Raw genomic sequence first — 16,370 nt, forward strand, 5'->3', positions numbered from 1 at the left:
AAATGTATTCAACCTAATTTTTTACGTCTGCCCAACTCAATTATTGTATTTACAACTCAAATTTACATATTTCCCTAACTAAATGTCATTTTACTCCAGTTCAAGTAAATGTTTTTTTTATCTTAATTTATTGTACTTCTTGAACTCTCATATGTTTAAGTTTGAGGCTGCAGATTTTCTCATTTTTATAACAATAAAATGAGTAACTCAATGTGGATTTGCAATGTGTAACCTCTGTACTCTGTTATCATGAGTCTGACTTTATTATTTTCTTGTAACATTACAAGGCACTAGTGGTACTAAATAAACTCATCATCCTCTTCCTCCCTCTCCCTCATGGTGCAGAAAGAATTAAACATAACAGGACAGATAACTCGGCAAAACACAGTAAAGTAGCTAAACAACTAAACACATTTGGACAAAAATCCACACTTAAACCCAAATTCGTCCAGACAGGCAAAGGGAACGGTATCCCACAATTCCTTGCGGTGCCGATCTAACAGCAGCACCAAAGTTGCACCCACTTAATTGTATTAATTTGAATGAAATTAAGTTAACTGTCTGAACTGTTATTTTTAGGCAGACTTAACTAAAAAAAAGATTTATCTTAACTGAAGCAAATAATTAAGTTAAATCAATGCAAAAAGTTTATCTTTCCAACATCCATATGTGGTCTTATCACCCTTTCACGGTGGAAAAAAGTATTATATGAGCTTCTTCATCCACTAAATCATCTTCAAATGGACACATCATGCTGTGTCACCTCTGTGAAAACAAACTAACCTTCAACTAAACCTGCTCCAGACCAGGTTATGTTCAGAGCATGAGTTGCTATGGCAACTTGACATACTCTGAAACATACCTCCATTTCTGGAACTGAAAGCTGAGGTTATCCGCGTCCTTAGCCTCAAACTTACTGTGGTAACTAACATAACCTGCTTCCTGGAATACCCCCCCCCCCCCCCCCCAGTTCACTACCTTTTCACCTGCTGCTTTGATTTCAACTCAGTTCTAGGTAGGAAGCCGGAAGTCACCACAAGGGGTCAGACTTGAGCCGTGCACTTTAGTAAGGCGAGGAGAGGAATTGGTGTGTACCTCACACACTTCCCTCACCCATTTTGCCACGTTTAGGAAGCCGCTGTTTGCCTTCTGCGTGGCAGCAGTGAGTGTGTACGCTGTTGTTCAGGAGGTGTGTAACAGTCATGTTTGCTGCAATTTATACTCAGTATAATTTTTCCACCAAATCTTAAACCGATTTTGTTAGATGAGTCATGTTGTTTGACGTGGTTACAAACAAAATAATTGGATCTATTGTATGAATCAATACCCATGGCACATTCTGCATAGGAATCTCTGCGAATAGGATCTCTCTGCGAATTTTTGCTTTAAGTGGTACTACACTTTAGAGAAGACTTTCAGTCAGTTTTATTATTTTTTTAATGTACACACTCTGCAGACTGTGTATTAACTTGACAAAGCAAAGAGAACTTGTACAGAAAAAAAGAGAATTAAAAAAATTAATAAGTAAAGCAATACGAAGAACAGCAAATACGTTTTTTAAATCAACAAGTGCAGAACTGAAATGTTCAAATTGAACAAATTGGTTCACTTAAGGCAAGTAAAACATTAAATACAAAAATGAGCTTTAGGGGGATAAAAATGACTCAAGGTTTAATTCAAACTGCATTTCTAAAGTTGAGAAGCACTCCCTAAAGTTGCTCGTGTGAAATTTTCATGAGATCAATATTCACATTAAGATGCGTTTGAGTCGTAAAGAAACCTCAACTGAAGAAACCAGCTGTTCTGTGGAATGAATGGAAATGCTGCAGCATGCACAGCAATCGTAACACTATTATTCGGTTTGAAAATAGAAACAGAAATAAAATCAATCAAATCTTTAACCCAAGAAACATTTTCACTCACATGAACAACAACAGCACTTAAAAAAAACAGTCCAGCAGCAGTAATGGAATACGCTGTATGAATTAGAATGAAAGAATAAAATGAAAACAAGAAAAAGGTTTGTATTTAATAAGAGTGGAACGGTTTTTCTACAGAAGCCGAGAACGTCCTGCCCTGCTTTTTATTTTATTTATTCCCATTTTCTCATAGCAGCAGCTATTATATTGTTATAGCGAGAACCCCTCCCCCCCTTTTTGTCTTTTCTTATGATACCGGACCAAGTCCCCAATGTTATGCAGTCCTATGTAGACGGTCTGATCCCCTCATCTGGTCACCGACGAAATTGCCTGAACTGCAGATGCCTGCGCAGCTGCAGCTGCAGCCGCAGCCGGGCCAACTTTCTCCTCAAATGTTGATGACTGATTTGGACGTTGTTCATGACCATCTACATCAGCAGAAACGCCGCCCGTGTTCATCCGTGAATAAATGAATCAGTAATACATGAATCAGTTCTTCTGGTGGTCAACATTTTCTCTCAAACTGCTTTGTTTAGCTGCAGATTGTAGAAAAATGAAAGAAAGAAAAAAGTTTTGTAGTGGAGTAAGTCGAGCTGGGAGGCTGATGGGGTTCTGCTAATGTTCTAATGTCCGGAGCTCAGTGAACACACCAGGCAGAGATGCTTGTTGGCACTAGGTTCTGTCATTCCACCTGTTGCCGGACTCATAGTGTTCAGTTAGAGGCTGAATAAGGGAAATTGGGGGCTAAGTGGTGCATGGGACAGCAAAGCTCCACTAAGAACTGAAAAAAAAAAAAGAAAACTAAAACAGATTTCATCTGAAAATCGCATTGCTGGAAAGGAATGCTACAGTCTATTCTCCATTGTCTCGTTATTAAAGCAAAATTGTTTTTCTTGTGATAAAAAATACATAGACGTAGTTATCACAAGAAAATTAGCTTAAAAACAGTACAGTAGACCGTCCTCTGCTTCCGAATATTACTACACAAGTATCCAAAAAAAAGTTATTGTTCTCATTTGGAAAGAAGTGTTGTCCGGCCTCGAACTCAAATATACAGCAACTGGTTATGCATGAAACGCATGGATCTAGTAAGTCTTTTAGAATGAAACATTCACTTTTTCTTTTAAGGAGCAGTTCTGGTCTGGTCTCTTTAGGGTTTATGCTTGGGTAAGTGTCTTGCCCAAGGACACAATGACCATCAACCCTAGAACTTGAACCCCCAACCAACTGATTGGAAAACGGTTTCTAAGCCCACTGAGTTACAGCCACTCCCCTTTACCAACTACTGCTGGGAATCTGAGGGAGAAAGAAACTTACAGGCCTGCTGCGATTGTGTAACACCACTAGTTTATACATGTTACTGCAGAATAGATGATTTTGTTTGTCAATCATCCACTGGAAAACATTATCATATTTCTTCCCATTTCATCATTTCCCATACTGAAAAGCCCGCTATATTTAAACAGACCTGAACTGAACCTTTTTTTAAGAGTTGCTTAAATTTCTTTTTTTTTTTTTATTGGTTTATTTTCATCTTATTTAGGAGTTTACTGACACTTCTTTACTCTTTAATTTTCAGTAATTTTCAGTAAGGAGGGTCATTAAAGCTGGGATTCCTTGTATTTACCCTCAGGTCTGAGTTATTAATGAGACCAAAAAAAAATCAAATCAATTCTTAAATGTGATTTTCTGCATTTTTTTTTCTCAGTTTGTCTCTCATAGTTGAGGTATGCAAATTACAGGCCTCTCTCATCTTTTTAAGTGGAAAAACTTTAACAATTCATGGCTGTCTAAATACTTTTTTGCCCCACTGTAGAGGCTCCTTTTCTTTCTAATTTCTAATTTCCAGGAGTTTTTACACCTCCTTTCAGTTAAAAGAAATGCTTACGATCACCGGCAGCTTTTCTCAGTCTTTCATGTGAGTTTTCTACCTTTTTAATATGAGGAATCTGTGTCTCTTTTGCCCCATTTTCTGACAGATTTAACATCAAAGTGAACCTTCAGCTGGTCAATAGCTTCATGCTGACTGGCATTTCTGTTGGAGCCAAGTATGCTCAGAACGGACAACTCTTTGCACGCTTCAAACTCACCGAAACTCTTTCTGAGGTAACTAAATCAGCTGCAGTGGTGCTTCTGTACACCTACTGCTATTCCGTAATGGGGTTCATGCCTCGATCAGTGCTTTGACCAGCTCAAAGAATTGTTCGTTTGGTAAGACCATTAAGTGGTTTTTTCCTTTTTGCCAGGACACACTGGCTGGACGATTAGTGATGACCAAGGTAAACTCGGTTTTGCTGCTACCGTTGAGCCGGGATGGAGTTAGCAGCCAGCCACCTCCGGGTGTGAAGGAGCGGGTTTATGAAGCTGTGATAGAGGAGAAGACCAAGGACTACATCTTCCTTAGGATCTGCAAAAACTGCTGTGAGGAGCTGGGCCTGCAGTCTGACAGAGAATTACAGGTACCTTTGTTCTGCTATCACCACTACGTTGGAGATTAATAGGAGTTTTTTCAATGTGCATTATGACTGGGTTAAAAAAATCTGTTAATCCAAATCAATATAAGCTTTTATTTTCAAATTGCAGCATCAATTCATCAAATATGTGAATTGATTTTCTTCTAAGGGAACTTTTTGTAGTTTTTGCTAGCAAAACAAATAATTTTTTGTTATTTTTGAATAGATTATTAATAAAAACTCTGCCCATTCTTCAGTTTAAATCACTAGTTATGTGAAAATTGAATTCATTCAAATGGAGTTGCGTTCAGAGATGATCTTCTGCAGACCTCGGTTGGAACCAGTGGTTCTTTGAGTTCCTGTTGTCTTTCAATCAGCTGGAACCAGTCTGACTATTCTCCTCTGACCTCTGGCATCAAAACGGCATTTCTGCCCACAGTACTGCAGCTCACTGGATATTTCCTCTTTTCCTAACCATTCACTGTAAACTTTAGAGATGGTTGTGGGTGGAAATCCCAGTAGATCAGCAGTTTCTGAAATCCTCGGACCAGCCCGTCTGACACCAACAACCATGCCACGTTCAGAGTCACTTCAATCACCTTTCTTCCTCATTCAGATGCTCGCTTTGAACTGCAGCAGACCGTCTTGACCATCTCTACATGCCTAAATGCATTAAGTTGCTGCCATGCGATTGGCTGATTAGAAATTTTAGATGGACGGGTGCCTAAGTGAGTCTTGTGTTGCCTTTCAGAATAGGAAATGAGGTGATTTTTGGGCAGTTCTGGCTGTTGACAGTATACTCTCTGTTTACACGTCCTACACATTTGGCAAATCTTCTGGACTGTGGAAGTTGATGATTAGAAAAATAAACAAGCTGCCTCTCTTAACTTTGTTTCAGGTGGAGCTCCAATTTCAGCTAAACCGACTGCCACTATGTGAGATGCACTATGCCCTGGATCGAATCAAAGATAACTGCATCCTCTTCCCTGATGTTACCATGGTTCCTACCATCCCCTGGAGCCCCAACAGGTATGAGCTCTATAACTCACACACATCCACTAACACAAATGTTTAACTTAACCTGCAAGTGTATCATTTTTCTGAGCACGATATTTATGTTTTAATAAGCAGCATCAATTCAAAGTCAATATTTTCTTTTGAAAATGAAGAAGAATGTTTGAAATAACATGTTGGTTCTGCAAGTTGTTCAACTTTTTGTTTGCAGTTCTAAACACACTATGCACACATTTTTGGACATAAAGCAGGAAAGTCTTGTGAACCACTCCAATAAAAATTATGTTTTTTAACATGTTCTGGTAGTATTTTTCTTATGATGGAGGACATATATGAAGAAAATGAAGATTAAAACTGAGTATTTCTTAATTCAAATCATACTAAATCAGGAGCAGAAGAAAAATGTGATTTGAAAATGCTTGTAGTTGTTAAATAGAAACTACAAGCCTCCCTCTTTGCTCCATTCAGATGCATCCACTTGCTGACGACTAGATCCATGTACCGGTACGTCTTTGTTTTCCTCATTTGAGCCGGGATCTGGCTTAAAGTTTTATGGCTGGATGGCTCCGACGCTGCTCGCCAGTTTTGTTGCACCGCCAATGTTAGATTGAGGTTACGAGGGGCTGTAAGCTAGTGGGAGAGAGTGTAAACAAAAGGTTGATGGGAAGTGAAGGCAGTATTGCTCTTCGCAGCAGCCCCACCCACAATTTAGAGGGAAATTTCTGATCAACTCTCGCTGCTCTGCAGAAACTATGCCCCACAAAACCACAAGCTTTGTTTGTTTTGGCTAAAAGTGGCATAATCATAATTAAAAGACCACTAGATACTTTATAATACAAATCTAGGAGCCAGCATCATCGATGATTTATTAGTTAAAAGTTTTAGAAGCAACACACTATTTATGAGTAAATGCACCCCTATAAACCTTTTTTTTTTTAAAGATGTCAAGCTTATATATAACTAATAATTTGTCCGGTGTTGATGAAAAATGAATGAGTTCATGTAGGTGTAGTTTGTTGTTTTTCTTTTTTAAGATGAAAGCAGAGGAGATGTTCACTGCTCACTATAGCTGCATTGTTGTGCATCATCTGAGTTTTGATGCAACCCATTCAAACCTGTCTGACATAATCGTCTGGGCTAAATGCCTTTATTTTCCGGAGTATAAGTTGCACTTTTGGGAGGAAAGTGCAAGGCTTCTGAACGAATCTGCCCAAACAACAACAACAGATTCACGTCCCAAATTTGCGTTCGCTTTTCCTTTTAACGCACGTCAAATGCTTGTCCAAAAATGTATTCAAAAACCTTACACTCCAGACACGTGTGGGAGAAGATACCGTCAATTATTTAGCCTCATTGCTACATGTAAGCATTGGCTTTATGTCTTATTTATTTATTTATTTACAATGCACAGAAGACATGGATGACGATGAGAGATCAGATTTATTTCTTTAGAGGAGCTCTACAAAAGCATCGATAAGCACGTCTCCATGTCTGGGTTCACAAGATCATTCAATCTTTTTTTCTACAGCGATCTTTACCCTCTACTTTGAATGCATCTGAATGACTATGCTTTCAGCGCTACTTCAGTGTATCCGTAACTCTGTTAAATATTAGAAGCAAAAATAATAATGTCTCGATACAAATAAGAAAAATATCAAAGTTCAGGAGGAGAAAAATAAGATTCTCCATTTTGTTTCGGACGGCGCTTCGTCTTCCGCCTTGCTGTAAGTAGGAAATACTGATCCACCTACAGTGCCATCTAGTGGTAAGCAACCGCTGGGCAACCATTTGTTACTGGGAAAATAATGAATATATGAGCCGATCTTGATTTTTTTTTAAATCACATAAGTCCCACCTTACCATGAAGCTACATTCACGCTAGCCTCAGCAACTGGCGTTCAAGCAGCCACTTTGAATAAAAGCTCTTTGTAAACCCGCATCTTGGGCTTCCGCACTCAAAAGTCTCCCTTCTGTGTCGCTGCGGACATTTTTAAGTCTCTTCTCTGGCTTTACATGCAAACCGGGCATTAATTGAACGTCCGCTGACTGCTCAAACAGCAGAACTTTGACCAATTGCAGAGTTGGATTTGGTAGGGTCGCATGGGTGGCATCGGTTTTAAAACACGGAAGAGAAACATCGGTTCATCATTCAGGAGGAAGTTATAATTGTGGTATGTGCCAAGCCAGAATTATAGGACTCTAAGTCTTTCATATTTTGGAAAAGAGCTGTGAAAGAAGTCTGAAGAAAGATTTGTGAGATTTGCACCCTTTTGACATTTCACACCAAGACTCTTCTAACTGTAGGTGGTGGACATGCTAAGAAACAATCACAAAACAAAAGGAAGAAGAAGCCCCTTCCTGCTGCTCCGTGTTTGTCCAGTGTGAACACCACTGACTGCATGGGCGTTCATAAAACCGCGTACAGTACGTTCTTGAACATGCAAAGCTTTATACTTATACAGCATGAACAGACATTTACAAGACAAGCTATAATTTATGATTGTAATAGTTGAAACTCTTTAAAATGACACAGGTTGTCACAGTGTAGGTGAATTTAACTTTTCAACCCCTCCCCAGTAAAACTCCCGATGCTGAGAGCCAGCAGGCTGTGTTTGATATGACCGTAGAACAGCCCCCACACAGTCTGAAGATGGCCACTGTCCCAGCAGGCCAGTGAATCCAATAACCATGTGTCCATTCTTTTCATGCCTGCAGACAGTGGGATGAGCAGCTCGATCCCCGTCTCAATGCCAAGCAAAAAGAAGCCATCCTGGCCATCACAACACCTATCTCCATCTCCCTGCCCCCTATCCTCATCATTGGACCCTACGGTACCGGCAAGACCTTCACTCTGGCACAGGCTGTCAAGCACATCCTTCGCCAAGACAACAGCAGGTCGGTTTGTGTGTCCTTGTCTTTCTCTTGAATCTTTGATTAGTGCCAAGTGGTGGCGAGAAAATCTGTGGATTGCAACAGTTTTGGAATCATGTCTTAAACTATAATATGGTACAAAGGCAACTTGAGCATAACAAAAACAACTAACTAATTAACCCTTGTGCCATCTTGTGGGGTCCAGATGACCCCACCCATATATTGGTGTGTCATCCCTCTCATGTCTGGCATGGACACCAGTGAAGATCAAAAATCATTGGAACTAAAAGTTCAGCGAGTTCCGGATTAGCCCACTCCCATCATTAACGTGCCTTGGATAGCTAAGTAGTTAATATATATTTTTTAATGAATTTAAGTTGATCTGGTTTCCAGATTGCAGTGAAGCCATAGAGCAGCTTATGTTGGGAGAAACAGCTGTTAATTATGTAAGGCTGTCTGGAAGTAAAAAGAAAGTTTATCTTCATAAAGGCAATTTTGAAGAAAACGGGGTCTTTTAAGTCCTGTCTATAGTAAGCTACTTGTTTACCTACGAGTTACGCAAAACAATCAAATTCATTAAATCATGATCCGGGTGAATACTCTATTCTGATTGGCTGCTGGGTGTGCATTAAAAAATGATAACGCACACTCCCAAAAAAAAGAAGTTCCGGTCACCTATCTTAAATATTCTGTATCACTGCGCCGGCATCTTCAAAACAACCTTTAGCTTCATCATCTGGACAAAAACAAGCGGTAAGAGGTGAACTTTCTCTCTGAACTGATGCTTTATTCAACCCATCGGGACGATCAGCATATATATGTCGCCGAATCTTGACTGCAGCGGTGGTGCGGCGCCTTGTCACCTTACCATGACAAGGCGCTGCACCATGTAACAAATAGTCCGCCTTTTTGTGGAGCATCCGTGATGCAAACAGATCACTAGCCATGGTTCGGCACACACGGGTACCACGCATTCCATTATGGACGTGCTGAGAAAAATGCTTTCCACATCTGATTACTTCAGTTTAGAATTTGGATAAATGGACGATAAACTTCTAAATGTGATGTCAACATACGTAGAAGCTAAGGCAAAGCTAACACTTTTTATTTTATTCTATCTGGTTTACAATACCATCAAGGTTGGCCTTGATAAAGTCCTGTTTGATTTAAATATTTCCATTTTGAATAGTAGTTAAATGTGTTGAAACAAACGGATTCAATTCCCCATCATACGCAGCATGTAAGCTGGACTGTCCCCCATCAGTTTTGACCTTCAGCATGATATTAATCGGTGAGAAAACACAGAAATAGTTTGTTGGCTTGTGTGTTTTAAGCCTTTTTTGTGTGGTATTTGTATGATTTGTGGCCCGCATTTACCTTCACTCTGGGTGGTGGTCATTTGGACATCAGTTCATTTCCTGCTCTGTAATGGAGGTCAGTACAAGCTATTACACATTCTGCCAAATGATTTTACTTCAACCTTCCAAAGGGTTTTCTGTCATAGTAAGGTATTGCAAGGTTTTCCTGGACGGACTTTTTTCCCCCCTCATTAGTGTGTTTCCTAAATACGTACAGATACCCACAGGAAATTCTGAAGTTTTACATAATGGATGCAACTCAGCGTGGCACCAGCATGTCAACGGCTCCCTGGTCTTTATAAAAAATGGATGCAGTACTTTCTGTCCCCTAACACAAGATTTTACTGTCATAAAAAGAGAGCATGGGTTTACATGTCATGTTAAAGAAAAATGTAAGTCCCAGAAAACTCGTGACATTGTAAAATTTATTTTTAGTTTCATGCAGTTAACATCTCTGCAGGTGCATTATACATGTCCTAAAAGCCAAGATAAGGAAGGTAGTCTCCTAAAATATTGCTATTCTCTGGTCATAATTGTCATTTCTGAAATAAAACATACATATGTCACTGGGATGAACGGGGAACTCAAAAGTTTTCTTAATAGGAGGCTGCGGAGGAGGAAGGGGGAGGCGACCACCACCTGGCACATTTCAGTAGCTGAAGACACGAGGCGTTGCCACAGGGGGGGGGGGTTTGGGATTCTCTGTCAGGAAGAAAATTTGAAAATTATTGCATTTTCCAGGCACCTGGGGATTATTTCAGCAGATTAAAAAGTAATAGAAACTGAACTTCTACTCTATCACTGCTAACAATGATTGGAGAAGCCCCTGAAGGACCAATATTTGTAAAGTAAACCTATGTGTAACATTCAAATAAGTTTACTTAGTACTTTACTAACAAGTGCTCTTTCCACATTGAGTTCAACTACTACAAAAATGGCAAGAGTGTCAGTTTGATGTATTCAACAAAACAATTTGAATTGCAGTTAATCAGTAATGATCTTTCACAAAAACTCAGTGCTACATGAAAAAGGCAGAGCAGAGAGGAACCGGTTCATGGAGGGATCCTCTCCCCGTTCCTCCTGATCTATTGATGTTTTGTAATTTATGCAGAAATGTGACCAAAAGCTGCAGAGAACTTAGCTAAAATTTTTATGGCCACCACATCAATAGCAACTTGAAAGAAGAAAGCACTATTGACTGTAGATGTTTAATATTCACCGTACTATCAGAACCTCCCAGCGAGGCGGTTTTTCTGGCCTTTTCAGCCATGAATCCAGTAACATAACGAGGATCTTTCTCTGAGACTGCTGCCTTGCTTAAGTATCAACCAATCACAGATGTGCTTACAAGGGCATTTCGGGGTACACCGAAACCAAAATGGCTGTGAAGTAAACAAAAACTGAATATTAGCGCAGTCACACGATTCGTTTTTTGGGATTATGAATTAACCATGACCTGTAATTAATTGATCTAATCTGTTTTTTAAATTTAATTATTGCTGTAAAAACCTCATTTTGAGGTATTTTCATTTAAACTAATGACACTGTGGCCCAGTGAATACTACTGATACTACTCAGCAAGGCTGTTGATAAACTTGCCTCGAGAAAAGCCCCAGGCAGGGACGGGATTCCCAGACAATCCATGAACCGAGACGAGAGCTAGGATACGTCATCCATGGTCAACACGGACCGACGCAGGCCAACAACTACTAAAAAAGTGGCTTATGAAGCTTTCCTAATATAACAGACTTCCGCCAAAAGGTACTTTTTTTTTTCTATCTCAATCTATTAAAAAAAGCAAAACATCAGGTTCCAGATTTAACGCAGCAAAAACTGTAGGAATACTTCTGAGCAATCCTAAAATATTAACCACAAACGTTTTATTAATATCATAATGCATAGTTGACATCCCTTGTTCCACAGTTTATCACAACAGCAAGACAGTAGAAATGGGATGTGATTTTATAGTTTCATTTAGCCAGTTTGGTGAATTTGATCATTTTGAAGATTTGGATGCGGCAGAAAAAGTAAAGAATAGAATAGAATAGAAAAGCTTTATTGTCATTGGACAGAATACAACGTAATTTAGCGGCAGCTTCCTTGTGCAAAGAATGCTAGGAAAAAGGAAAGAAAACAACACATATAAGAGGTAAATTGTAAAACATTTAGAAATACAGTGCTATGTGCTGTCTGCACTCAGGGCTGAGACAGCTCTAGGATAGAAGCTGTCTCTTAGCCTTTTTGTTTTTCTTCATATTGACCCGTATCGCCTCCCAGAGGGCAACCGGTCCAAGAGGCGGTGTCCAGAGTGGATCTGCCTTTGGCAATGTTATGGGCTTTATTTAGGCAGTGAGAGTGGTAAAGGTTGGGCAGAGAGCAGCCGATGATTTTGGAAGGTGGAGGTTAGACACAAGGAGGGGACACCGGAGGAGTTGAACAATTTCAACTTAAGGCTTTGTTTCTTAGTTGTGACTGAACAAAACCAAGTGGGGAGAGGTTAACTATCCCCTCTAAAAAGATCCCTTTTTGGTGAAAAACAACTTATATATATTTCTTTCTTTTGTAAGTGCCCATGATACAAGTGGGATAATCCCCTTTTGAGGTTTCCTTTATCAGAAATGTACGAACTTTACTAAAGTAACAATCCGACCCAGTCAGGCCTCCACTTCCTCCTTAAATGTTTGCTCATCAGGAATTAGTGGATAATAGTTATAGATTAAAAGTAAAGATTACCCCCCCCCCCCAAAAAAAAAAAAAAAGAATGTCCTAATTGGTCTGTAATGAATTTATTACTAAACCATGAGAGGAAGAAGAAAAGCTGAAACAGACTAACTTGCCGTTTTTTCTAGATGCTTTTTGTGTTTTTGTTTCTGTTGAGACCATGGCCGTTTCATATTTATGCTGGGATGCATTTTTCGTTATTTTCTGGTGTGTTTAGCCCAGTATTTCACCTTGGAATAGTGCTGAAATGCCCCCAAATAAAGGGTGTTGGTGGACTCCAGGAAAAAAAGAATGTACCGGTATGTTGAACAGACAGAGGGATGAGCATCCCATGCTGTATTCTGGCCTGTGTGAGTCCTGAGAATACATGTGGGACATTGAGCACTCTGAAGATGTCTCCTGGTAGTTCATTCATTCCACTCATTGAGTAAATTCTTCTGTTTGTTGACAACTTTCTGGGTTTTTCAGAGCAACCCCCCAGTCACAGAGTCATTTCCTTATTTCCCTTTACTTGAACATTTAGAATAAACTTTCAAATCTATTTTTTCAGGAAAACTAAAACATTACTTTGACTTGTTATTGCAGAATTGTGAGGATTTACCTGAGACCTGAAGTCTATTTACAACTCACCATCGCACAACAATGTCACTATTTTTGTTCTTTCTTTCTGCAGGGTTTTGATCTGCACTCATTCCAACAGTGCGGCTGACCTTTATATCAAGGACTACCTTCATCCTTATGTTGAAGCAGGCAATGCGCATGCCAGACCTCTCAGGTATAGTAATATACTTTCCCCAGAACAGCAATGGGTCAAGTGCACCTTTGTGCTTTCCAGCATTCTGCCAAACATCATTCATATGTGATTTATTTTGGGTAAAAATGGTTAAGAAGCTGCAGAGAAGGTTTCTATGGTTGGGCAGACGGGTCTCTGCTACACATTCGCATAGGTTAGCTTATTGTTTTATCACAAAAAGGGAGTTCCAGGACAATTTGTTCTTCGTCATCTCCCTGACACTTTAGAGAGCTTCAAAACTTAAAAGAAAAACTTTTTACCACAAAGTCAAAGAACGAAGGACAGACTTTATACACAAAAAAAGTTGGGACTACAATGCATGATCAACCTCGAAGAAGTTAGAAGAGCTCAATCAAGTATATGCCATTTACTAAGCAGAAAAAACAAAACAAGAATTTCTAAACAGAGTTTAGACCTTCAAGAATTATTTTCTTCTTTCAGTTGAGAGTTTTAGTGACTGAAAACTGCTCTTAATTGTGTTGTACGGCACCATGTAATTTTTTAAAGTTTAAGTTAAAACTGAATTGAAAACACACAGTGCAGGTCCAATTTGCTCTGTCATCTATTGCTGTACTAGAGGAACATGTATGTGTGTGTGTGTGTGCACATGCAAGGCAAGTGTGTGAGCAAGACAACAAACAAGTCAATAATGTAAAAACGAGGCTGATATTCAAATGGCCTACTGCCAGTTGAATAGAGAATTTGTTTTTAAATGACTCAGTGTCTCACTGACCATGACCCTCATCACACATCACTGCTTTGAGGTAACACACAGACGCAAATCTCAACATTTTCTGCTTTGTATCATGACTTGTAATCACACCTCAGTAACCCCAGATATTGCCAAACAGGGAGGCAATTCTGCATTATCTAGCTTGCGATTCTGTCGTCAAATACAAGCCAGAGAAAAATGTCCACAAATGACTTGTAGTGGTCAGTGGCCTGGCTGTGATTCGGTAAGTTGAGCAGCTCTTTAGATCCGGCAGTTAGATCAATTAAATTTAGTTGTTCTGTGTTGCCTTTAGTCATTTTCTGGAGGGGATTCCTCCGTTTCATCTTTGTGCTTCTCCTTGATCCCTCCAGGGTATACTTCAGGAACCGCTGGGTGAAGACGGTCCACCCGCTGGTCCAGCAGTACTGTCTCATTTCCAGCACACAGGTCACTTTCCAGATGCCCACAAGGGAGGACATCCTCAGGCACCGCATTGTTGTGGTCACCCTCAGCACCTCCCAGTACCTCTGCCAGCTTGACTTGGACCCTGGTAAGTCCTGGAAAGGATCACTGTGTGTTGTCGTAAACAACCCAAGTGTGGAGATTTGTAAGTGACTATCTAGGTAAACATTCTGTTTTACATTCTATTAAAATTCCCTCAGTACTAATTTGAACCACAAAAATACCAAACACTGATTTTTGTAATGTTACGTTTTAACAGTTAGGGTTCCATGTTTTATCTCATACTCCAAACCAAACCAGCTCACTTTTTGCAATTTTTATGGATGAGTAATACAAAGTGATGCTGGTAAGCCTTAGCGCCGAAACAGAGTCCCGATGGGATGCTTTTGTTACACAATATAAGAATGAGCAAACTAATAAATATATCCAGGTTATATTTATTCACCTTCTTTTATCATGAAACAATGCACTTCTCTGCTTAGAAACAAGCAAGCAGGTTATTTACTATTGTGCGAGAATATTCCGTGACTTCAGCTTTAGGATCTTCAGAGCTATTGAACATCTTTTATCATAAGTGATTCATATTTCTAATAAAAAATCTCAAAACTTAAGAAAACAATTAATTTTGTCAAACTTTTGTTGTAGCATAAATATAACCAGAAGGAGCTGCTTTTCCAGAAGAAAATGTAGGGATGAATGCTCTATTGCTGAATGAAAAGGAAACTTAAAGGGTCATTTATGGCAACAACAAAAAAACTTGAATAAAAAAATGATCAAAGTTGACCATAAATTAGGGTTGGGCGATGTCCCCTAAATTGGCCGTTGACGATGTTTGCTGTCAACCATCGGGATGGACTATGATATTGTGTGTGTGTGTGTAGGGGGGGGGCTATTTTTAAATGTTTCGTTCTTATATAATTGCTATTCGTTATTTTACCTAATTACTTTATTTATTTTATTTCCCAACTAATGACTCATCTGCGATGATCCAGTATAAACTGGGGGAAGTGACTTTAACAAAAAAAGTAACAAACAAAATAGAGCTCAGATCGTCAGCACTCACAGGGGTGAAAGCTTCAAAGCAGAAATGTCGCTCAGTCCTTAGAAACCGTTCAAACAATCACGTGGATTTGTGTTTCCAGTCGTGTCCCGACTAAATAAAGGCTGATGTTATTACCACATGTTTACGTCCGGCCAGGATGCAGCGCCACCCAAAGCTAATGTTGTTAGCCCGTGTTAGCATACTGCTAATCCTGGCTTCTTTCCGGCTCCGTTCAGAAAAAGCACTGACCACACGGATTAAAATTCAAATGATGAGTGAACAGGTGTTTCATAATAACCGTAACATTATTAAAAGCACGTTTAGAAGATCGTCTCGTATATTACCGAGCTGACATGTCAATGTATATAGCCGGTCGGCGCTGTTTAACATTGTTTTGTATTGAATTGTTACATTCAATAAAGTTTGGCGGAAAAAATAGCCGCTCGGCGGAAGTTAAACCCTCTTCCGGTTTGTCAAACCCTACTGCGCATCTGCGAATGATTTATTCCGACCGAAAGTGTGACCTTATTGAACGTTTGTTATATTCTGAAAACATTTTTCTGGGCCCATCTACACGGTTGGATTCTGACCCGACCATTGATCCCATCAAGATATTTTGCACATGTAACCGCGGCTTATGGTGTCTACTCGCAACGTGGCGGGGGCGTGGCATCACTATGGAGTCTCTCCATTGGGATGTCACTCACCCATCCCGATGGACGATAGTATCGTCCATCGGCACAACCCTACCATAAATAAAGCGAAAACAGCACAATAGCAAAAAATATGTTTTTGCTGTATGTGAATTTCCCCCATGAATCAGGTTCGGTTTGAACGCAGTATTAGTCTAAGAGTAAGCTCGTCTGATAATACAAGAGACATTATACACACACGACAGTGAGATACAGAAATGATTGTTTAAAAAGATGGGTGAAGAAATGAATGAGTGAGAGGCTTCACCAGACCACACCTACGGGGCGTGTTCCCTATAAACTGCTCTAAAGATCATACGGCATCCAATTCGC

The 16,370-nt window shown here is 39.7% G+C and overlaps 1 protein-coding gene across 1 annotated transcript in view; it reads left to right on the forward strand.

Annotated features, from left to right (window-relative positions):
* helz (helicase with zinc finger) overlaps window positions 1–16,370 on the forward strand; it is a 57,884-nt gene that overhangs the window by 15,710 nt on the left and 25,804 nt on the right. Inside the window, exons 13-18 of the mRNA XM_023960442.2 lie at window positions 3,899–4,025; window positions 4,166–4,378; window positions 5,271–5,401; window positions 8,102–8,281; window positions 13,010–13,111; window positions 14,213–14,391. Of these exons, the coding sequence (XP_023816210.1) occupies window positions 3,899–4,025; window positions 4,166–4,378; window positions 5,271–5,401; window positions 8,102–8,281; window positions 13,010–13,111; window positions 14,213–14,391 (932 nt within the window). The remainder of the gene's footprint in view (window positions 1–3,898; window positions 4,026–4,165; window positions 4,379–5,270; window positions 5,402–8,101; window positions 8,282–13,009; window positions 13,112–14,212; window positions 14,392–16,370) is intronic.

The sequence above is a fragment of the Oryzias latipes genome, chromosome 1, assembly GCF_053564925.1.
Source record: "Oryzias latipes strain Hd-rR chromosome 1, Olatipes_Hd-rR_3.1".
In the NCBI taxonomy this organism is placed as follows: Eukaryota; Metazoa; Chordata; class Actinopteri; order Beloniformes; family Adrianichthyidae; genus Oryzias; species Oryzias latipes.